We start from the raw sequence: 24,717 nt of genomic DNA on the forward strand, positions 1-24,717 counted from the left end.
CTCATGTGTTCAGCATCAAACGTTGCCTTGCATTGAACCGAGCATCTGTTCGCAAATTGCCAGCAGCATTTTGTGATAAAGTTCTGCAATTCCCAAAGTTCAAATATCTATGTCTGCAGTTCTCAGCTCCAAGAGGATCATGCTAACCTTGTGCTCTGATCCTTTCCTGTGCCTGGTAATACAACCTGAAGCCTGCAACATTGCACCTCATTATGTTACAACTTCTTAGAGAATAAATTTCATTTACAGTCAACGTTCAAGGGCATTGAGACATGCGTCTGCAGTGGGAAATTATTCACAATCCCTGAATATAAATGAATAACGAACAGGATCTGTGAGAATACCAACTGAGGGACAAGGGATCAGGAAGTAACAGTTCAGCACTTTGAGTGCATCCACCATTCAAATCGAGCATTGTACCTTATTTCAGAAATGTAGGAGTTGCTAGATAATGGTCAGGAGTATGAAAATTAGCTTTTTAGCCCATTCTTGTGGCTAATTGTCTAAGTGCTGATTCTGCTGCTCCAGCAGCTTCTATCATTAGTGTCTTGTTTTACACCATAGATCGGGAGTCGTATGAGGGCCATTAGATTTCAGTTCTAATTATTGGTTTCAGTTTCAAGAGTTGAAGAGTCCACTTGTCTTCAAGATGTCACATCAAACCCATTGACACATAACTCCATGCAGTAATGGGAATAATCTCCAGACTTTAGAAATCAACTCCAGTGCAGAGGTTATCAGTCCTCTCGAATATTATCCTTTATACTCTTTACAGAGCAACAACACATGGACCTCCTTAGCAATGGACTTTCAAGACCCACAGCTTTCTGCATGACTCTATGACACCCCCTCCAGGCATAAATTAAACAGGCACATTCCATGGGTACTAGCCACATACAGCACACATTCATAGACTCGGGCACCTGACATGTGCCAGTCGATAAGAACACTGATGGCACTTTTCCGATTAGTTTTTGCATTTCACTGCTACATGTCAGTAGTGTCACAGCAGCTATCATTTGTAATGATGTAGCAAGGGCAATGCACCCAAAACCAGGCTGCATCTCTGGGCTGGTTACTTGCTCTGTCAGCACTCACTCTGTTTGGGTGTATCTGAATGCTCACAGCAACCCAGTCTTGCCTTGCCTGTTTTTATATCTTGACCTTCAGACAGAGATCAAAAAGTGTGGTGTTGGAAAAGTACAACGGGTCAGGCAGCATCCAAGGAGCAGGGGAGTCGACGTTTCAATCATAAGCTCTTCATCAGATTCTCCTGCTCTTCGGATGCTGCCTGACCTGCTGTGCTTTACCAGCGCCACACTTTTTGACTCTGATCTCCAGCATCTGCAGTCCTCACTTTCTCCTCAGACAAAGATGCCAGGCTCACAGTGCTACTGTATTGCCATGCTGCTTGGCAGACACAATCAGGACATTTGTCACACTTGTCGGCAATCTTCAGTCAAGTTAAGAGAGAGAACCTGCAGTCAGGAGGTCCTCACACAGAGTGTCTACTCTGAACAAAGTATGGAGGGCGTAGTAACATTGGGGCCCTCCTCACATTTGAGGGTGACATCCTGGAGTTACACTTGCCCTCTAGCAGGACATTGGGCTGGTTAAAGGAAGAACCTTTGTCACTTTGTCACTGTATCTTTGTCACTCACAATTCTATGACTCTTTATCTGAATATGTTTAGTTATCTCGGCTTTTAAGGTTTGAAATCTTAAAAGCGTAGACAACTGAAAATATTCAGATATAGAGTAATGCAGCACAAAAAAAAAAGACCCTTTGGTCCAACCAGTCCATGCTGACCATAATCCTAAACTAAACTTGTCACATCTCTTGGCCCGTATCCCTCTAAACTTTTCATTAACATGCATCTGTCCACCTGTCTTTTAAATGTTGTAACTGTATCTGCATCCACCATTTCCTCTGGAGGTTCATTCCACACGTGAACCACTCTCTGTGTAAAAAACGTTGGAACAAAGAATCTGAATATTTAAAGGTGGGTTGACATTTGCTTGACATGTTGGGTTGCACTGAAGACCTACAGTATTTGTCTCAGTGAATTCTGTCCCTGAGCTGCGATGACCATGGCAGTATAAATGATTCTGGAGCTGATTTGAAGTGGCCTGACCTTTGAAGATGAGACTGGGTCAGCAATGTACTCATGAGACAGGAAGTATTGCGCTGTCCAAGACCTACGCAAGAAGAACTTAGGTTTACAACCAAAGGTCCTGATTTTTAAATTTTCACTTAGTAGCAAACAATTGAGGGCAAAGATATTAGATCGAGGAACTGACAAACATAAATGTTAATTTAATATCAAAATTATTTTCCTGTGGTGTGCATTTTTTTCTTTTACTTTATATTAAATTTCTTTTCCAATTTTTCATTGCATTTGCTTTTGTTCTTGTAATTCACTCCAGATCATAACTCAGTGTGTAAAATCTCATTCCCCCTCAAGTCTAGTTCTGTTGCCAATTCTCTTCAACTATGCCTTCTGGTAACTGACCTACTAGTTACCAGTAGAGAAAATTTCTCCTACTCTGTCAAAACTGCTCCTTATCATTTTGAGCTATATACACCTGTTCCCACTTTTAGTATAGAAATAGGTCGTGTGCCCTGACTGAACCCCTCCATGTAGCTTTATGTGCTACGCAAGCATTTCCTCTCTTATTTGATATCACTGTATTAACATATGAATTAATGTAAATAAAAGTGTTGGGTAAAGTTGCCATTGGGCTGCTCTCTGATTGGAGCTGGTGGTTTAACGTGATCACCCCATCCCATGTGAAGGGAGAGGTTGAGAAGGAGATGGTAACCTCAGCCTGTATGGGCATTGACCTCACAATGTTGTTGCTATCACTCACCAGCCATCCAGCCAGCTGAGCTAACTGACCCCAATCAAATTAACAGTCTTCCATTAAGCAGCCCATTTATTAAATCGACTCGTAATCTTTTCTGCTTTAACAAGAAGGGATGTCTGCCACCAGGGGGGTGCCACCGTGGCTCAGTGGTTAGCACTGCTACCTCACATCGCCAAGGAACTGGGTTTGATTCCAACCTTGGGTGACTGTCTCTGTGGATTTTGCACATTCTCCCCGTGTCTGCCTGGGTTTCCTCCGGGTGCTCCTGTTTCCTCCCACAGTCCGATGATGTGCAGGTTAGACAGATTGACCATGGGAAATTGCCCGTAGTGTCCAGGGATATGCAGGCTAGGTGGATTAGCCATGGGAAATGCAGGGTTACGGGGGTAGGCCTGGTGAGGATGCTCGTTGGATGGTTGGTTTGGACTTGATGGGCTGAATGGCCTGATACCACACTGTAGGGATTGTATGAATCATGGGTTTGGAGCTGTGGTGGTTAAGTGAGACCAGCGACTGAGTGGAAGTGTGAATGGGGAAAGAGGCCAGAAATTGGCCATGTGTGGCAGCAGATCTTCTGAAAGATTAAGGATAATGGTCATGCTTCTTTGGGCCTACAGAGTGTAATGTAATAAAACACCTTCATCGGACTGTTTCCCCTTGTTTTTTTAGCTGTCGGGAAACCTCTCTACCCAGACTCTCATTAACATGCTATATCAGATCTACCTCTCTTGACTGCTTTAATTATACAACTTGCAAACGTGGAGAAATTCAGCAGCTCTGGCAGCATCTGTGGACAGAAAGCAGAGTTAGTGTTTGAGTCCAGTGACCCTTCGTCAGAATTGATAGCAGCTAGGAAAAGGTAGGAAGAGATGCTGAAGACAGGGTGTGGTGGGGGATAAAGAGAGAGTGGATCAGTGGGGATGGAGATCAAGAACTGCAGTTGGAGCGACAAAAGTGTGGATGATGGTAAGCCAGGGAGAAATGAAAGCAGACTATGGGGACAGTGAATGGGTGAGGATGGATTGGCTGTGCTGAAAGCAGCCCATATCCTGACAGGGCTTGAAGTGTTGGGATAGGTAAAGGACATGATCAAACCCTAAAACTATTGAAATCGATACTGACAGCTGCAGGGTCCCCAAGTGGAAAAAACCTGGAGAAACTAACGGTTTTTGACGGGGTAGTGACAAGCCTCCTTTAACCTGGTTCTAGTGTAAGCCTCCTTTTATGTTTCACTGTCCAGCATTTCATTTTCCCTGGGGAACCTTCAGGACTTAATCATTTTAGGGCCTGAATACCTTCCTTCATGTCCCTTACCCACCCTCACACGGCAGGCCCCTATCTTGACATGGGCTGCTTTCACCCTCATCTACTCATTGTGTCCACGTTATCAGCTTTAATTTCTCCCTGGCTTATTATCATCCATTTCTTTGTCTCCCTGACTGTAGTCCTCTCTATCTCTATCTATAGCATTCTCTATGGGTGCCATCTCTGCCTATCAGCTTACTGCCTCTCTCTCCCCTTGCCCCTGTCTTCAGGATATATACCACCTTTTCCAAGCTGCTGCCAGTTCTGAAGAAACATTGACTCTGCTTTCTCTCTCCACAGATGCTGCCAGAACTGCTGAGTTCCTCTAGAATTTTTCTTTTGTTCAGATTTCCAGCATCCACATTTCTTTGTTTAAAAATGGAAACGGGTCCATTCACAGCAGATTGCAGTTGGGATCTGCTGCTCTTTCTAGAACAGGAGTTACAGTTAAAATGTTTACGTGTCTCAATAAAATTGTACATGTTTTTTGACAGCCTTATTGATTCATGCTGCCGTTCTCTAAGATTTGAGAATGTAAACTCTTGTCAACTCTTTTAGATTTGCACCTTCTTTAAAAAGGTACCCTTTGGTTTTGCATTTATATTAAATGTTGTCCATTTTGCACCATGCGTTAGCTTGTTTTACATGTCTCATCCCTCTGCACCTTCATAATTCATGTCTGTTTTTATTGAAATAGCGTCAGACTAAGTGCTAGGAATGATGATTCCTTTGGGAGGTAGTACTGCATAATTCCGATAATAAAGAGGAATTCATGAAAGACCAATGAATGAAAAATGTAGCAATCACCTAAGGCACTTTGTCAGTGCTCACCTGTCACGGCATTTTATAGACTCCACATTGTCTTTTCTCAATACTTCAGAACAAAATTATGTTCACTACCTCATTAGGGCAGTTCCCAGCCAGGAACTCAATTTGGGTTCAAACAAGAGATGTCCCAACAATTCATCCTGCCATCTCATTTCAAGAAGGGTTTCAAAAATTGCTACCTTGAATTTTACACTTGCATGCATATGTGGATTGAAATGTGTTGTTACCTATCCAGTTAGCACTACCATATCAGTGAATCGCCCCAGTGAAAACAGCTACCCTGCAAGCCTATAGATTCCAGAAAGTGAAGGCGTTTTTCCATTTTTTTTGAGATTCATCAGGCATATTTCAGTTTCCACATGGACATGTCAGTGCTGAATCTAGTGCGAGCTGCCTTCTCAATTTGATTTTACAGTTTTATTTATCTTAAGAGGTTACTAACCGCATGGATTGAATGAAAAGGGCACTTCTGAGTTCAAACACAGTCTCCAAGTGTGCTCAGAAGCGAGAACAAAGGCTCTTTGTTCATTGAGATAGTCGTTAAATACAGATACTTTCGAGACCTGTTACTGAACACATTTGCCAAATGTTTATTGGGACCTGTCGAGGATTATCATCATTCAGTTGAAGTGAAGGTTATCTCTGCGGACTGAGTATCGGTGTTCAGCAAAGTGGTGAAAACCCTCATACGAGCAACAGTTACAGCCTGCTATTTTGGAGGAAGGTTATGTAAACCATTTTGGTACACACATAGAATTTTGAAGCTTTGGCCATTACTGTTGTCCACGGGTTGTACCTGCACCTGTTACAATATCATAGAAAAAACTGCCTGCGACAAAAAAAAGCTTGATCATGAGGTGTTGCAAATGTCGAAGCTTCGATTGGGGCAGAGAGAGAGAGAGAGCAGACACATTTGGTCCCCTCAAAAGATGTTAGATGTGAAGGCTGCAGAAATTAGTGGAATAATTGGGTACATCTACCCACGACAGTATCAATAGAAGTAATCACAGTATAGTCCTTCTGGAAACAAACTCATGCTTCATTGTGTGCTATGGCACTATAACCATGCTCGTTGAAAGAAATTTTGAACAGCTCTGTCAATTCGATTCAGCGCATCCAGGTTCCAGTGGCCAACATCAGAAACAGAATTGTATTCAAGCCCAATTGGCAACCTCACAGCTGACATATTCCCCACTCTGTGACCACTACAAAGCCAGGGCATCAACCCTCGTTCAATGAAGAGTGCACAAGGGCATACTGGGAGCAGCACCAAAATTCCTGAAAATGGGTTTTCCACCTGCTGTAGTTACAATGTAGGACTACTTTGCACGCCAGCAGGTTAAGGAGCATGCAATAGACAGGGCTAATAGAACTCAACACGCAACGGATCAAATCTCAGCTTTGCAGAGCAGTCGCATCCAACTGTAAAATGTTGGTGAGCAATCAAACAACTCACTAGAGGAAGTGGCTCCATGTATATTCTCATTGTCAATGAATAGGAATCCCAGCTTGTCAGTGCTGAAGAACCTGTAATCACCTTTATCAGAAACACTGATTGGACGATCCATCCTGGCTCCTCCTAGAGTCGCCAACATCACAGATGCTAATCTTCAGCCAGTTCAGTTCACAGCATTTGATATCAAGAAACACCTGATGGCACTGGATGATGCAAAGGCGATGGGCCCTGTCAACACTGGGGCGATAGTACTAAAACATTGCGCTCCAGAGCTAGCTGTGCTTCTAGCCAAGCTGTTCCAGTACAATCACAGCATTGACTTTTCCCAGGAAGTATGGGAAATTCCTGGGATGTCCTATCCAATAAAAGGTGGACAAATCCAATCCAGCAACAAACTGACCCATCAGTCCACTTGAAATCATCAACAAAGTGTTGGAGGGTGCCACCGACAGTGCTATTAAGAGAACGACCAGCTTCCTAACATTCTATTTGGGTTTTAATAGGGCCACTCAGCTCCTGATCTCATTACAGCCTTGGTCCAAACATAGACAAAAGATCAGAACTCAGGGTAAAAGAGGGTGACTAGCTTTAACATCTAAGCAACATCTTATTGACTGTGGCATCAATGAGCCCCAACAAAACCACAGTTAATGGAGATCAGGGGAGAAATTCTCCATTGTTTAGAGTCATGCCTAGCACAAAGGAAGATGCACAGTGGCACCATCTGCAGCACGTACTGCCCCAAAGCATCAAGGCTCCTTATACAGCACCTTCCCAAAACATACTCTCTACTGCCTCCAAGGATAAGGGCAAGGATACATGGGAATAGTTGCCACTAGCAAGTTCCCCTCCAAGCCACTCTCATTCTTGACTTCACCGTTTCGTCACTGTCACTGGGTAACAGTCTGAGACCATCCTCCCTCATGGCAGGAGGGTCTGAGCCACGGGAAAAGATTGGAGAGACTGGGATTGTTTCCCCTGGTAAAGCAAAGGTTGATCGAAGGGCTGACAGTCTACAAGAGTATGAGGGGTTGGAAAGAAAGGCACTTTTCCCTTAGTGGAGTGGTCAATAACCAGCGGGCATAGATTTAATTTAAGAGGTAGAAGTCTCAGAGGAGAGTCAATGAGGAATTTCTTTTTCACCTAGCTGGTGGCGAAAGTCTGGAATTCATTGCCTGAAAGGGTGGTTGAGTCACAGACTCTTTGAAGCAATATTTAGATATTTACCCACATTGTCAATAGCCTCCTGGCCTGTGGGCTGAGAGATGGAGAATGGGATTAGTGCAGACTGATGTTTGTTGACTGGCTCAGCCACAATGGGCCAAATGGGCCAACTTCGATGCTGTGGTCCCTCACCGAGAAGGATTAGGTCTGAAGTCACCTGACACCAGGGGCGGCAGGGTGGCTCAGTGGTTAGCACTGCTGCCACACATCGCCAGGGATCCATGTTTGATTCCCATCTCGGGCAACTGTCTGTGTGGAGTTTGCACATTCTCCTTGTGTCTATGTGGGTTTCCTCTGGGTGCTCTGGTTTCTGCTCACAATCCAATGATGTTCAGGTCCAGGTGAATTGGCCATGACAAATTGCCCATAGTGTTATGTACATTAGTCAGGGGTAAATATAGAGTGGGGAATGAGTCTGAGTGGGTTACTCTTCAGAGGGTCAGTGTGGACTTGTTGGGCCAAATGGCCTGTTTCCATACTGTAGGGGATCTAATCAAATCTATAGTCCAACAGGTTTATTTTAAATCACAAGCTTTCGGAACACTGCTCCTTCATCAGGTGAAGTTGTTAAAGTCTCTGAAAGCTTGTGATTTCAAATAAACCTGTTGGACTATAACCTGGTGTCGAGTGACTTCTGACATTGTCCACCCCAGTCCAACACTGGCACCTCCAGATCGTAGAAGGATAAGGGCAGTAGATACATGCGAATACTGTGGGAACACTAAATCACCCACCAGCCTGATTTGGAGCTATATCACTGCTTCTCCAGTGTTACTGAGTCACAATGTTGGAATTCCCTGCATAACAGTGCCTTTGGTGTACCTACATCACGTGGAGTGCAGCAGTTCAGAAAGCCAACTCACCCGCTGCGTTTTTGAGGGCAGTCAGGATTGGCGAGAAATGCTGGCCTAGCCGGTGACATCCACATCTCATGAATAAATAAAACATTGAAATGGCCTCACCAATCATCAGTGCAATGTCATAACTCATTCAGTGTTGTAATCTGATGACCTCCGGTTGGATTTCAGTTACTAATGCCTTACCTTGGTCAGGTGCTTCCAGGATCAGTGATTACTTCCAGATTCTTCTTCTGTTAGGGTATACAGTTTTGTAATGACATATTTGTTAAATAATCCTACATAATTAATGATACTAGCCCATGCCCAATCATTATTTTCTCCCAGAGCCTTGCATCATTAGAAAATTCAATACTATTACAAGAGACTTTCTCCTTTGTATCATTTGCTTTTTTCCCATGCAAATATATTTTCCATTCAGTGCAAAGCCAAGTCCAAAATGAAGACCTTTCATGTGATTGATGTGTTTTGACTCAGAGGTTGTCCAGCAGACTTTTACGCATCGGAAGATTTCCACTGTTTTGCGGAGTATTCATCTAGACCACCACTAGCCATATCCTCTGCCCCCTGCCCTAAACCCCTTGAGTTTCAGGATGGTGTTTCTTTTTCCAGATTTGTAGACATACTCACCATCTTTGTTTGCTGAGGAAGAAGACTAAAATAGAGAAGGCAGGAAGGAATGGGCCACTTTTTCAGGAGGTGCCTGAACTCATTACTAGGATTGCCTATTGGTGGACAGCTAATCCAGAGACGCAGCTAATGCTCTGGGGACTTGAATTCAAATCCCACTATGGCAGATGTCGAAATTTGAATTTAAAAATAATCAAGATTTATGAGTCTAATGACTTTGAATCGACTTGATTGTCAGAAAAATCTACCTGGTTCAGTAATGTTCTTTAGGGAAGGAAACTGCCATCCTTCCCTAGTCTGTCATACGTGTAACTCCAGACCCACCATAATGTGGGTGACTCATAACTGCCCTCTGGGGTAATTAGGGCTGGACAACAAATGCTGGCCTAGCTTGCTCTGCCCTCATCCTGTGAATGAATAAGTAAAACTAGCAGATTGTCTATCTCGGTTCAATATTGTCTCTGTAGGATGGCTTCTTTTGTTCAGCACAGTTATAAATGCTGGAATGGAAACATTTTGCAGAGATTTCTATTTGTCAGATGTTTGCAGTTTTTTAAAATCAAATTTTTGCTCTTTGTGCATTTAAATGGATTGCTTGAGAGAAATGCGCTAACCTGCCATAGCGTTTCTCAGACCTGGGAGACAGAACTTTAACCTGCGGTCTGTATGTTGTCTGTAAATTATTGCAAGTTTCCATAAAGCAAAGCCCAGTTATGAAATTACACCAAACAACAGTTGCATAAGCTTTATTTTATTAGGTTCAGAAAGTGAAACATTTTGATAAGCAATCTCATCGATTTGATTCAATTGTTTGGAGTCAGCTGCGAGCTAATATAGAATACATTTGGCCGAAAATAAAAAAAGCAGGAGATTAGAACCTCCTCAGTTGAGGTCTGACTCCGAGCTGACTGGCCACAGCCTGCATACCCTGCACAAATGAATAAATAATGTGGAGGAGCCGGTGTTAGACTGGGGTGGACAAAGTTAAAAACCACACAATACCAGGTTATAGTCCAACAGGTTTATTTGGAAGCACTCGCTTTTAGAGCACTACCTGATGAAGGAACAGTGCTCTGAAAGCTTGTACTTCCAACTAAACCTGTTGGACTATAACCTGGTATTGTGTGGTTTGTAACCAAGTAAATAAAGGATGACTTGATGATGAGGTAAAAGAAATACATTTGACAGATATCTAACCTGCTGCATACCAGACTTTCTTTAGCTCATTTGACATGACTGAAGAATTTGCAGCTTTCAAAATCTGCAGAAAACACGATTGGTGCTAATGTTGAGACCAGAATTGAACGCAATATTCCAAGAGTGGCCAAACCAATGTCTTGTACAGCCGCAACATGACCTCCCAACTCCTGTACTCAATACTCTAACCAATAAAGGAAAGCATACCAAACACCTTCTTCACTATCCTATCTACCTGCGACTCCACTTTCAAGGAGCTATGAACCTACACTCCAAGGTTTGCTTGTTCAGCAACACTTCCTAGGACCTTACCGTTAAGTGTGTAAATCCTGCTGGGGGAAAGTCATTGATCAAGTAGCAGAAGATGGTTGGGACTAGGACACTACCCTGAGGAACTCCTGCTGAAATATCCTGGAGCTGAGATGACTGACCTTCAACAACCACAGCCATCTCCCTATGTACCAGATATGACTCCAACCAGTGGAGAGTTTGCCCCTGATTCCTGTATATTCCTGCTTTGTATCCTGATACTGATATTGTTGGGATAAAAAGATAACAGCTTGCACTTTGCTAGCATGTTAATGAAAGCAAAGATAAGCAGCAGCAGCAGTGGGTTGTCATAAACTTGAATTTCCTGGATGAATGGATGGCAAGCTTTACAGTGGTCTTTTAATATCTTGATGGCTTGTTCCAGGATCAGAGTAGCTAATAAACATTGTAGTGTTTCTCTTCACACCGTTATGTTCTATTATACAGTACTTTGTTCCCATGAACGGGTAACTGTTATGGTGCTGATCAATTTTGGTTGTGTTAAAGCTCAGTGTTTTCACCTGAACAACGTTGATATTGTGATCTAGTTTATGTGTAAACCAGATGGTGAACACAGCCTACTGACTCTAACTCCTCTTCACTGGTGCTCAAAAATGCTAATGAACTAGCGTAAAATTAATTAAACACGTATTTAGCTTACTTGCTGGACCAACGCAAATTATATGCCACAGCCGCAAAGCATGAGCTAAAAAAGGCGACTTGAGCTACATGACATAGAGTCATAGAGTCACACAACACGGAAATAGACCCTCCAATCTAACCAGTCCATGCCGAACATATTCCCAAACTAAACTAGTCCCACCTGCCTGCTCCTGGCCCCTATCCCTCCAAGCCTTTCCTATTCATGTACTTTTAAACTTTGTAATTATACCCGCGTCCACCACTTCCTTAGGAAGTTCATTCCACATGCGAATCCCCCTCTGACTAAAAAAAATTGCCCCTTGTCTTTTCTAAATCTCTGTCCTCTCACCTTAAAAATGTGCCCCCTAGTCTTGAAATTCCCCATCCTAGGGAAAAGACAATGCCAATAAATCTGTCGATATGTCTCATTTGTTTATAAACCTGCCTCTCAACCTCCTATGCTCCAGTGAAAAAATGTCCCAGCCTGTGCAGCCTCTCTTTGTAACTCAAACCTTCTGTACCCAGCAATATCCTTGTAAATCTCTTCTGAACCCTCTCCAGCTTAATAATATCCTTTCAATAACTGGCTGACTCGAACTGGACACAGTATTTCAGATAGATCAATAAGTACAACACTCCTCATATTTCTCAGGTGATGCAAATATTGTATGCTGTGAAGGTGATGAGTCATAGGCTTCATTTTCAATGTCTAATGAACACAATGAGTAACGTGCAGGCCCTGAACACTACGGGCATATTACAATTCGATAAAGTCACTGCATACAAAGGATATATATACAGCAGGGCACAAGACATAGATCTTGGTGCCTGATAATATTCAGATCATTTTGCCCTGGGTGTGTTTGTGCTATGTTGCACAAAATCCCATTAATATTTTACGGAGTTTTGTTTTTTAAACTGAGGTATTTAATTGCTGCATTAAAAAAAAGAATAGATTTGATTTCTATCCCATTGTTAGCAAAAAAACACCCTGAGGTCAAATAAAGTTATAGATTAATACACTATTTACTTCACTCATCGGACACTGCAGCAATGTGAATTATACTGCATTTAAATTACAATATGGAAATATACCATTTGCTTCAATTGTCTCAGTATTTATCTTCCCTGTGAGCAGGAGTCTTAATTCTCCTTGACTATGCTGCCTTATTCATAATATCACCTTTCCTTCAACCTTTGTCCATAAATCTAGTGGGATTGAATAAAGGTAGCAATTTGCGTCAAGTTGTGACTAACATGCTTATAGTTATCAGACTCAATCTCCAGGGGAGAATTGCAGATTCTTAGAGAGAGGTGAAGCTTTTTATCATATAATCTGCATTCACATTCCAGAATGAACTAACATCCCACCATATAGCCCTGGGAAAACTAATTTATTTTTGCCTGTGGGTTCCTGTGGTTAGCATTGACAACTGTCATGTTTCATTTATTAGGTGTTTAATTGCATCCTCGATGAAGGAACAATTACCGTGAGAGTTTGACATTTAGTAGATTAATGGGAATTAATTCTGTTTAATAATATTGGTTGTATAATGGGGTCCTGTAGCACCAGTAATTGTAGTGCTTTGGTTGTATGCTGTTATCGAAATAACGTCTGCTTATTATACACCTATCAGTAACTTGGCTAGCAATGAATGTTAGAGAACTTTAACGAATTTGGAGAGGCATTGGTGCAAATGTTGAAATATGCACAGTAGATAGATTGATGTGAGTCAGGAACGTTGTACAGGAACTGTATGTGAAGTTGGTTGGGGCACAGCTTGAGTATTGTGGAAGCTGAAGTCGCCACCAGCTTTAAGAAAACCACCATCATTCCAGTACCAAAGAAAACACATGCAACGTGCCTTAAACTAATCCCATCTGCCTGCAGATGGTCCATATCCCTCTACTCTCTGCCTGTTCCCATGTCTGTCTAAATACCTCTTAAACTTTGCTATCATATCTGCTTCTACCATCTCATTCCAGACACCTACCACCCTCTGTGTAAATAACTTGCTTCGTTCATCTCCTTTAAACCTTCCCCCTCTCACCTTAAACCTGTGCCCCTTATATTTGACACTTGCACCTCGGGAAGAAGACTCCGACTATCCACCCTACTTATGCCTCTCATAATTATATATATTTGTTTCAAGTTGCCCCTCAGCCTGTGATGCTGTAATGAAAACAATCCAAATTAGTCCATCCTCTCCTGATGGCTAATACAGACAGCATCATGGTAAACCTCTTTTTCACCCTCTCCAAAGCCTCCACAACCTCCCTGTAGTGTGGTGACCAGAACTGTGCACGGTACTCCGAATGTGGCCTAACTAAAGTCTTATACAGCTGCAACATGACTTACCAAATTTTATACTCAGTGACCTGACCAATGAAGGCAAGCATGCCTTATGCCTTCTTTACCAGCTTATCCACTAGTGTTGGCTTTTACAGAGAGCTATGGACTTGGACTGCAAGATCTGTCTGTACCTCAATGTTCCTAAGGATCCTGCCATTTACTGTAAACTTCACTCATGTATTTGACCACCCAAAATGCATCACCCCCTACTTGGCTGGAATAAACTCCATCTGCCATTTCTGCGTTCCAACATTCCAGTTGATCTATATCCTGCTGCATGCCTTGATATCTTTCCTCACTATCCACAACTCCAACTATTCTTATGTCATTGGCAAACTTATTCATCAGACCACCAACATTTTCATTCAGACCACTGACATACGTTACAAACAATGGAGATCCCAGCACTGAGCCTTGCAGAACACCACTGGCCACAGACTTCCAATCAGAAAAATACCCCTCCATAATTACCATCTATCTTCTACATCTCTCCAGCCTATAATTTCCTGCATTATTCCTGTTGTTCTTTTTGAACAAAAGAACAACATCAGGGATTTTCCGGTGTTCTGGGTCCTTGCCTGTAGCTAAAGAAGTTGTAAAGATCTCTCAAACGCGTCAGCAATCTCCTCCCTTGCCTCCTGCAGTATCATGGGATAGGTCGCATCAGGCCCTGGGGACTTAGCTACGTCAATGTTTTTCAAGATACCCAACACTTGCTATTCTGAATATCGACATGCCATAGAGAATCAACAAACTCCTTTCTAAACCTACTGCCATCCATGTCTTTGTCCTTGGTGAATACCAATGCAAAGTATTTATTTAGTTCCTTACTCATTTTCCCTGGTTCCCCACCAATGCCATCCTTTATTCTTGTGTGGATTTACCCTTTCCCTAGTTATCCTCTTGCTCCTAATATAGCTATGCAATGCCTTGAGATTCTCTTTCATCCTACTTGTCAAGGACATTTCTTGGCCTCTGCTGGCCCTCCTAATTTTTTTTTTAAGATGCTTTTTGCTTCCTTTATCCCCCTAAAGAGCATGGTTTGATTTAATTTCCTAGACCGTACATGCGTTTCCTTTCTCTTATTAAGTTAGAAAATTTCTCATCTTCCAGGCTTCCCAAATCTTGCAGTTGTTATCTTTCATCATTAGAGGAACACGTTGGTCCTGAATTCTGATCAACTGGCTTTTAAAAGATTCCACATATCAGATGTGGATTTATCTTAAACTCAATCCAGCTTTTCCGGCTCTGGACGAGGTAACAGTTCTTGGCTGACTGGAGGGAGAAAACTGCAAGGGTAGACTTCTGATAAGGGGAAGGGATGGGTACGGGATGTAAATATTACATGCTAAGACTATCTGAAGCTTATATATCTGAAGACATAATGAAATGTGAGAATCTGGATTCACCTCCTCTCCCCAATCACATTTTCTTCTGTGGTCACAGTCCCACCACAGACAGCGACCTCAGGGAGGGCTACTGGACTTATGGTGACACCGTCTCTTCCATGAAATGAGGACCTGTAGCTTAGGTGGCTGCCAACAGTGGCATTGTGGCATTCTGCCCTCTAATAAATGGTGTGAGTGATGAGTCACTGTGTGTGGTGTAAAGTGGGTGACGTGCTTTTCCTGATTGAATAGTTAACAGTTGTGTACAAGCTGTAGGATGTGAACGTATGGATTTGTGGCTGCACTCAGTGTGTGAGGGAAAGCAAAGAAGTCAACATGAGGCTTGATCAAAGAATGTTGACTGGAGAGCATTGGAAAATAGATGAATGAAGTGTGGCTAGGCTTGTAGTTCAGTGGCAAGGATGTTACAGTTGAAGATGATTTCATTGACAATAAACTCTCACATTAGATAATTAAATCTCTTGCTGCACTGCTTATGTATCATAGCATCCTTACAATGTGGAACCAGGCCATTTGTCTCATTGAACCAACACCGACCCTACAAAGCACATCCCGCTCAGACCCACCCTTCTACCCTATCCCCGTAACCCTGCATTTCCCAGGGCTCATCCACCTAGCCTCCACATCCCTGGATACAATGGGCCAATTTAGCACGGCCAGTTCACCGAATCTGCACATCTAGAATGCTTTGTGCTTGTCAGGAGAGTATCTTGTTCACCTGTGAGAAAAGTTATTTTCCTGATCACTTCCTTCAGGAGGACCTTACCATAGATTCAGAAACTAGGAACAGGAGTAGTCCATTTGGCCCTTCAAGCCTGCTCTGCTATTCAATATCATCATGGCTGATTGCCGTACTGTGCACCGTTTTCCCAATTTCAATCTATACCTTTTGATCCCTTTAGCCCTATGAGCTACACTGAGCGCCTTCTTGAACACATTCAATCTTTTGGCCTCAACTGCTTTCAGTGGATGGTATTTCCATAGGCTGACCACTCTCTGGGTGAAGAAATTTCTCCTCATCTCAGTCCTAAATGGCCTTAGGACACTTGCAACATCCTTCCTGTCAAGTCCTATTTGAATTTTATAGCTTTCTATGAGATTCACCTCCTCTCCCCAATCCCATCCCTCTCATTCTTTTAAACTCCATTGGATATAACCCTGACTGATTCAGTCTTTCTTTATCAGAAGATATGGGAGCCTGCTCCTTCTGATGTGGCATCACCTCCACAGCTAATAGCATGCGTCTCTACTGCCCAAGCATTGCTGCTTTAGTTGGCTGGATGGCTAGTTTGTAATGCACAGCACTGCAACCCATGTGTGTTCAATCCCCATCACCAGCTGAGGTTTCCATGAAGGACTCTCCTTCTCAGTCTCTCTCTTTGCCTGAGGTGTGATGACCTTTAGGTTAAACAACAACCTTTATACAAGAACACAATTAAAATCACTATCTGAATACAAATAAATACTTAACTATACACAATTAACAGTTAAAACGGGAGCTTTTTTATCTCAGTTTAATCCCAGTACAGCCTTTATAATTCTATTCAATCTGTAATGTTTACAAAAGATTATATATTTTTTAATTTGCTAAATCATGTGTATGAGGCATGTGATGTGTACTTCGTTGTTCTGACATTTCAGCAGCTGATCCCATTATGTACTCATACAGAAAGATGATAACCTTGGGAAACTAGCTAACTAGACAGATGCCACAGCACTACCTCATCATATGAATTATATATGTGCATTTTGTTACTTACTTATTATGTGTACATTTTCATTCCTCTCCCCCGTTCCTCCTGACAGATTGTATGGGCTACTGTTGCATAGATACAGATGGAGATTTTGTATCTTACCTGTCAGTCAGTGTGAACTTGAGCAGTGAGTACTTTAGCTTTGGTGGCATTGTACTTCCAAGTGAGGTTTTGTCATTAAAGACCATCCACATATGAACATAGTATCCAGAGTTGAGACATTTTCTTTTGTTTAGCAAGGGGAGGCCAATACCATTTCTAATAATTCCACCATTAGACTTACCGTTCACTGACCTAACTACTCATTATATTTAACTGGTTCCTTTTAGAATTAAGTTGAACTGTACAAATGTGCTTAAAAATTTTAAAAATCAGCGTACATCATTTGATTGCATTGTCAGTGCAGGTTTATCTGTCAGAAGCAATTGAGGTTAGGATTGAAAAGTTAATATTTCTGTAGCATTTATAATGGAACAGTGAGTTAAATCTGTATTGCTCCACCCCCAATGTCATTTGTAAGCCTCTGTTGATCCTATCCAGAGGACATGATTTGGAGATGCCGGTGTTGGACTGGGGTGTACAAAGTTTAAAATCACACAACACCAGGTTATAGTCCAACAGGTTTAATTGGAAGCACACTAGCTTTCAGAGCGACGCTCCTTCATTAGGTGACTATCACCTGATGAAGGAGCGTCACTCCAAAAGCTAGTGTGCTTCCAATTAAACCTGTTGGACTATAACCTGGTGTTGTGTGATTTTTAACTCTATCCAGAGGAGGAAGTGAGAGATGGTCCCTGAGGCAGGCAGGCAGTATCACCTAAAGCAATAGGTGAGAAAAAGACCTCCTGGCCAGCAGTCAGAGACAGCTAGATTCATTGGAATTGTTCTTGTTAGATACTGAGAAAGGAGCTTGCTGTTTGGTGATTCTCTAGCATGTGGTTAGATTCTTTTCTATTCATAAATTTTAACATAGTAGATAAATTATGATAATGTTAATAAAATATATCGCAAGTGAGTAATATTATCAAACATCATCAAGGATGGCACTTCAGGTAATGCGTCAAGACTGCAGTATGTGGGAGCTACTGGATACTATTCTGATCTAGGGTAAACCTGTCTATAGCTTTGACTCAGAATTCAAATTATGATTTTGAGGCTGAATGATCAATTCTGCAATGTGTTCTTTGTACTAGGATGCAATCACACTACCTAGGGACAGGAGGGTGTGATTGTGAGCAAGGCAGGTAAAGGAAGAAGGTTCAGTGTCTGTGATTTTCCAAAAGGCTTGAAGTCCTCTCAGCCTGAGAGATGAGAGTGGGGCTTCAGGTTGGATGTGCAAAGTGACCATGGCAGAGGACGCTGAGGAGGGGGCGTGGGGATTGAGAGGGGGGGGTGTGTGTGTGTGTGTGGAATCTGATTGAAGTATACAAAATAATGAGAGGTACAGACTGACTAGATCATGAGAGTTTTTTTCCCCATGGCAGACGTGTCTGAGGCCAGAGGGCATTAGTTTAAGGTGGGGAATAAGTGGCTCAGAGTAGATCTGAGAAAAAAAACAATATTTCCTGCAGAGAATGGAATGAAATGTGCTAACTGAGAGGGCGGTGGAGTCAATGTACTCTCACAACATTTAAGGAGTGTCTGGATGAGCACTTAAATTTCCAGGGCATAGTAGGCTATGGACCAAATACCGGTAACTGGGATTTGTGTTGTTTTTTATTTGTTGGTTGTCACATTTTTGGAGGGCCTGTTTCTATGCTGCATGACTCTATGACTTTAAATGCTGGCTTAGCCAGTGACCCCCCTATCCTATGAAAGAATACAAAAGAGGCGTGATATGGAATTACTGCTTAAAATGAGTGGAAACAGATTTAATAATATCTTTCAAGCAGGAATTTAATAAATACTTGAAGGGGGAAATAATTTTGAGTATGGGGAAAGATAAAGACATTAATACTAATTGAATGGATTTATTATAGAGCTGGTACAGGGGAGTCAGTTAGCTTGAATAGCTGGATCGCCAGTTTGCAATACAGACTGACACTAACAGTGGGGGTTCAAATCCCACAGTTGCTGATGTTAGTATGAACGATTCTCCTTCTCGACCTCTCCTGTCACCCAGGGTGTGATGATTCTTAGGTTAACCCGTCACTGGTTGACTCTCTCGCCAATGAGAGTCCAGCTCTACCATAAGACTACGGCAACTTTGCCCTCACAGACAGGATAGGTGAAAGAGGTCCTTCTGAGCTATATAATTCTATTTCTAGGATATGGCGGAATGTTTTCAGTTCACACGGCTGCTAATAACATGAAGAAAGGTGTTTGATTGAATTAGTATGTGTCTTATCATTTTCACGCCTAGCTGCTTGCTCATTGAATCTGACAGACGATCAATGTAAATGTGTAAGCTGCTGCATCTCATTTTCCTTGCAGGAGTGACATAATAGGAGAAAGTGAGGACTGCAGATGCTGGAGATCTGAGTTGAGAGTGTGGTGCTGGAAAAGCACAGCAGGTCAGGCAGCATCCGAGGAGCAGGAGAATCGATGTTTCGGGCATAAGTCATTCATCAGGAATGAGGCTTGTGGGCTGGGGGGCTGAGAGATAAATGGGAGGGAGGTGGGGTTAGAGGGGGGTACGTAGCTGAGAATGTGATAGGTAGATGAAGGTAGTGGAGAAAGTGCTAGGTTGGAGAAAAGGGTGGAGCGGATAGATGGGAAAGGTGATGGACAGGTCAAGAGGGCGGTGCCGAGTTGGAGGCTTGGGACTGGGATAATGTGGAGGGAGGGGAAATGAGGAGAATAAGTGACATAATGGAAGACAGATAATAGCAGAAAGAACCACATTAAAAAAATCATAATTAGCATCCGGTGACTAAAGTATGAACCGACATGATGTTACACCCATTCTCAGACTCTTGCTCCCATTTGTTATCTGAGACTGTGAGGTTCCCAACACCAACACCAAGCTGCAGTTCTGTAGTTAAATCAATGTAACTTTAAGAATCTGCTGTGATGTTGAGGCCCCAAAAAATTATTAACATTTTAGTGCATGATAACAATAATACTAAATTAATAAATAGGTGGACAGTTTCTCCTTTTCCGCTCACATTTTGATTTCCTTTTGAAATGTTGAGTGGTACTGGATTGGGGTTTCACAGATGCCATCCAGCTTTTGATATCAGTCCACGTGGTTCCTTTCATGTCTCTGTTTAGCCATTCCTGCAGTGACAAGTCACCTACATGATCAGACTACAAGCTCAACATATACCCAATGGCAGATACAACTCGCACGTACATTTCAGCATTTCCACTGGACATTTATGATGGGCATCCCTCTCAGCAAGCAGCTAAATGGGGTTGTGGTACTCACTAAGTGGTAGGTTATACTTACGAAGTTTTTTGCCTAATTCAGAATGACACCTCAGCCATCCACAAAATCAGTGCATTAAAATAGCTGCAGGGCAGAAAATGAGCAGAACTTAAGCGGCTGGTATTTTAACCCCAGTCTATATTGTATTTTACAGGCAGAGAAATAAAATTTCTTTGGAATATAGGGACAGGAATATTTACTTCATTTCTTCCAGACTGTTCTGTCACTGAAGTAGATTGTGATTGCTCTTGTATGTTAATTCTGCCTTTGTTCCATTTCTTTCGAAGGGCAATCTGTTGCTTTCGATGTTGAAAGTTTCAGTTGATCCAGCATGCTCAGCATTTGGGGCGGCAGTGCCCGGGTTTTCACTACCTTTTGTGTGAAAAGTGCTTTCTAATTTTATTTTTAAGCACCCTTATCTTCAAGTCCTTTCTCAGAACCAGAGACCTTGCCATCCTCACCGTGAACTTCACCTGATAAGAGTTCAGTTCACTCACATTCTCTGTTCCTTGTTGTTCCAGTGTACACAGTTTACTGTACTTTTTATGTTAGTGCTGGCTGCAAATTTAATCATGAAAAATAGTCAAACTGCAGCTCATATTTCTTCGAGATTGACTGTGTCATCATTAGTTTGATCTCTTAATACGGCTGGTCTGGACTTTTTTGAACAGAAGGATACAAAGCTCATGTTAGGAAGAAATTCCACCCAGGTTGTCAGTTGCTGAGAATTACTGAGAATTATCCTGGAACTGAGGATAAACAAAATATTTCTTGCTTAAGTCATCTAGAATTAACTGAAATGGTCCATTGTTTCAATTCATTATTGAAATCCACGAAAGTAAGAAGCACTACATATATACTTCTAAAGGTTCCCCCCACCGCCCCCAGCTTCTAATGCTCTAGTGAAAGCAATTCAAGTTTATCCAACCTCTCCCTATAGCTAATACACTCCAATCCAGGTAACATCCAGGTAAACCTGTTCTGCAACGTCTGTAAAGCCTCCACATCCTTCCCGTAGTGTGGCGACCAGAGCAGTGCATGATACACCAAATCTGGCTGAACTAAAGTCTTACACAGCTGTAACATGACGTGGCAACTTTTATACTCAGTGCCCCAACTGATGAAGGCAAACCGTACACCTTCTTTACCATCTTATCCACTTGTGTTGCCATTTACAGGGAGCTATGTACTTGCACCCCAAGCTCTCTCTCTATGTCAATGCTGCTAAGGATCCTGCCGTTTGCTGTATGCATTCCTCTTGCATTTGACCTCCCAAAATGCATCACCTCACACTTGTCTGGATTAAACTCTGACTGCCATTTCCCCACCTAACTTTCCAACTGATGTATATCCTGATGTATCCTTTGATAACCTTCCTCACTATCCAGCAATTTTCATGTAATCTGAAAACTTTCTAATCAGATCACTTACATTTTCATCTAAGTCATTTATATGTATGACAAACAGTAGAGGTCCCAGCACTAATCGTTGCAGAACATCACTGGTCACAGACTTACAGTCAGAAAATCACCCCTCTATGATTACTCTCTGTCTTCTATGACCAACCAAATTTGTATACAATTTACAAACTCACCATGGCTCTCATGAGATTTAATCTTCTGAATCAGCCTTACATGAGGGAGCTTGTCGAACACATTAGGAAAGTCCATGTGGACAACATTCACTGCCTTACCCTCATCGATCATTTATCAATTCCTCAAAAAAAAACACATTCAAATTTGTGAGACAAGTCCTTCCCCACACAAAGCCATGCTGACTATCCCTAATAAGTCAATTCTTTTCCAAATGTGAGTAAATCCTATACCTAAGAATCTTCTTCAATAAATTCCCTACCACTGATGTGAAGCTCACTTGCCTATAATTTCCTGAATCATCCCTGTTGCACTTCATAAACAAAAGAAAAACATTTGCTATTCTCTAGTGATCTTGGACCTCACATGTGGTTAAAAAGAATATAGAGATCTAGAACATAGAACAATACAGCACAGAACAGGCCCTTCGGCCCACGATGTTGTGCCGAACATTTGTCCTAGCTTTACCCCTGACATCCTCCCTATACCTTCCACCCTTCACCTTAAGTTTATGTCCCCTTGTAACACTCTGTTGTACCCGGGGAAAAAGTTTCTGATTGTCTACTCTATCTATTCCCCTGATCATCTTATAAACCTCTATCAAATCACCCCTCATCCTTCTCCGTTCCAATGAGAAAAGGCCTAGCACTCTCGTAAGACCTATTCTCCATTCCAGGCAACATCCTGGTAAATCTTCTCTGCACCCTCTCCAAGGCTTCCACATCTTTCCTAAAGTGAGGCGACCAGAACTGCACACAGTACTCCAAATGTGGCCTAACCAAGGTCCTGTACAGCTGCAACATCACCTCACGACTCTTGAATTCAATCCCTCTGCTAATGAACGCTAAAGGCCCAGGCAATCTTCTCCCTTGAGTCCCTCAGTTTGAAGAAGATTCAGTTGTAACATTCAACAGAGAACTAGATAAATCTTTAACAAGGAATATAGATGCTGAGCTGCCTGTGTTGGACTGGGGTGGGGGACAAAGTTAAAAATCACAGAACACGAGATCATAGTCCAACAAGTTTACTTGGAAGCACTAGCTTTCGTAGTGCTGCTGCTTTGAAGGAGCAGTGCTCCGAAACCTTGTACGTCCAAATAAACCTGTTGGACTATAACCTGGCGTTGTGTGATTTTCAACTAAAGGAATATAGATGCATGGCAATAGGGATAGCACCAAGGGAATGGAGCTAATTGGATGGCTTTTCAAAGATTTTGCATCATTCTGTAAAATCAAATCTGCCCACTCTTTCAGCATTCTCAAAGTCACATCAATATAATTGCCAGTTGTTGTATAATAGTTGTTTCACCGGCTGCTTTGCAATAAAGCTAATAAACCTGAATTGAAAGAGTAAAACCTGTATGTGCATAGCTTCTTCCATGCCCTCAATATATTGAAAAACACTTTACAGCCAATCTTTTAAAATGTCATCTCTGTTGCCTTGTAGGATAAAATGGTGATTTATAAACAGCAAGATCCCTCAGATACCATAACATTAAAGACTATATAATCCCTTTCATTGTCAAACACCTGGAAAATTCCTATTTTTTTATATATAGTGCCAAGTATGCTTTCCTGAGTGCGCATCTCAATGCTTAGTTTAATAGCTGAAATGTTAAAGCACAGTGGGAGTGTAAAGCAGGTTACGTTGAATTTGCTGCCTATGAATTGAATGAATTGAATTGAATTTATTGTCACGTGTATCGAGGCACAGTGAAAAGCTTTGTCTTACGAGCAATACAGGTAGATCACAGAGTTAAGTAGCATAGACAAGTAAATAATACGTAAACAGCAGCAAAAGCAAAAACACAGGTACAGGCGAATGTTAAGAGTTTGAGAGTCCATTCAGTATTCTAACACCAATAGGGTAGAAACTGTTGCAAAACCGGCTGGTGCATGTGTTCAGGCTTCTGTGCCTTCTCCCCAATGGTAGAGGTTGTACAAAAACATTGCTAGGGTGGGATGGATCTTTGAGAATGCTGGCGGCCTTTCCTTGACAGCGGGCCTGGTAGATGGATTCTATAGATACAATTCATGCTGATTTTCTTTTACATTGTCTTCAGTAGAAAGGCTAACCACGTAGTTGTGTTCAAAATGATGGCTAAAAAATTCCACAATGTATTGGACAAAGTCATAGCAGAATAATTGGAAACGAAACTTTGCACAATCAACCGTTGATGCCGTTATCCATTGAGATGCAGAAGCCTTGATACCACACTTGTCAAATCTACTGTTGCCAATTTTATAATCAAGGGTGAAAGATGCACCCTCATCTGTGCCTCATCTGAACTACGGCATGAATAACTTTCTACATTGTAATTAACTTTGACCTAACACTTGTTTTGTTTGCGCATGTTACTGAATGTCTTACTCAAGCTGCTATCATCTCTGCTTTTCAGCTATCATGTACGTTATGGGAGCATTAGGTCCTGCAGCAGGATACCTTCTAGGGGGAGTATTGATTGGCTTCTACGTAGACCCCAGGGCCATAGTTCAGATTGACCAGAGTGACCCACGCTTTATTGGAAATTGGTAAGAACAACTTTGATTTTCATAAATTCCTCTGAATGTGCTGTTTCTCGTCTACATTGTGTAACCCTGTCCGCCAAGTAGATTGGTGATAAATACATATTTTGTAAGATAGACAATAGACAATAGACAATAGGTGCAGGAGTAGGCCATTCAGCCCTTCGAGCCTGCACCGCCATTCAATATGATCATGGCTGATCATTCCTAATCAGTATCCTGTTCCTGCCTTATCTCCATAACACTTGATTCCACTATCTTTGAGAGCTCCATCCAATTCTTTCTTAAATGAATCCAGAGACTGGGCCCCCACTGCCCTCTGGGGCAGAGCATTCCACACAGCCACCACTCTCTGGGTGAAGAGGTTTCTCCTCATCTCTGTCCTAAATGGTCGACCCC

At 42.1% G+C, this 24,717-nt stretch overlaps 1 protein-coding gene across 2 annotated transcripts in view; it reads left to right on the forward strand.

Annotated features, from left to right (window-relative positions):
• Window positions 1-24,717, forward strand: part of LOC122549421 (solute carrier organic anion transporter family member 5A1) — a 179,261-nt gene that overhangs the window by 74,161 nt on the left and 80,383 nt on the right. For both annotated transcript variants that reach the window (XM_043689227.1, XM_043689228.1), the window contains exon 2: window positions 24,192-24,324. In XM_043689227.1, coding sequence (XP_043545162.1) covers window positions 24,192-24,324 — 133 coding nt within the window. The remainder of the gene's footprint in view (window positions 1-24,191; window positions 24,325-24,717) is intronic.

The sequence above is a fragment of the Chiloscyllium plagiosum genome, chromosome 4 (assembly GCF_004010195.1).
Source record: "Chiloscyllium plagiosum isolate BGI_BamShark_2017 chromosome 4, ASM401019v2, whole genome shotgun sequence".
NCBI lineage: Eukaryota > Metazoa > Chordata > Chondrichthyes > Orectolobiformes > Hemiscylliidae > Chiloscyllium > Chiloscyllium plagiosum.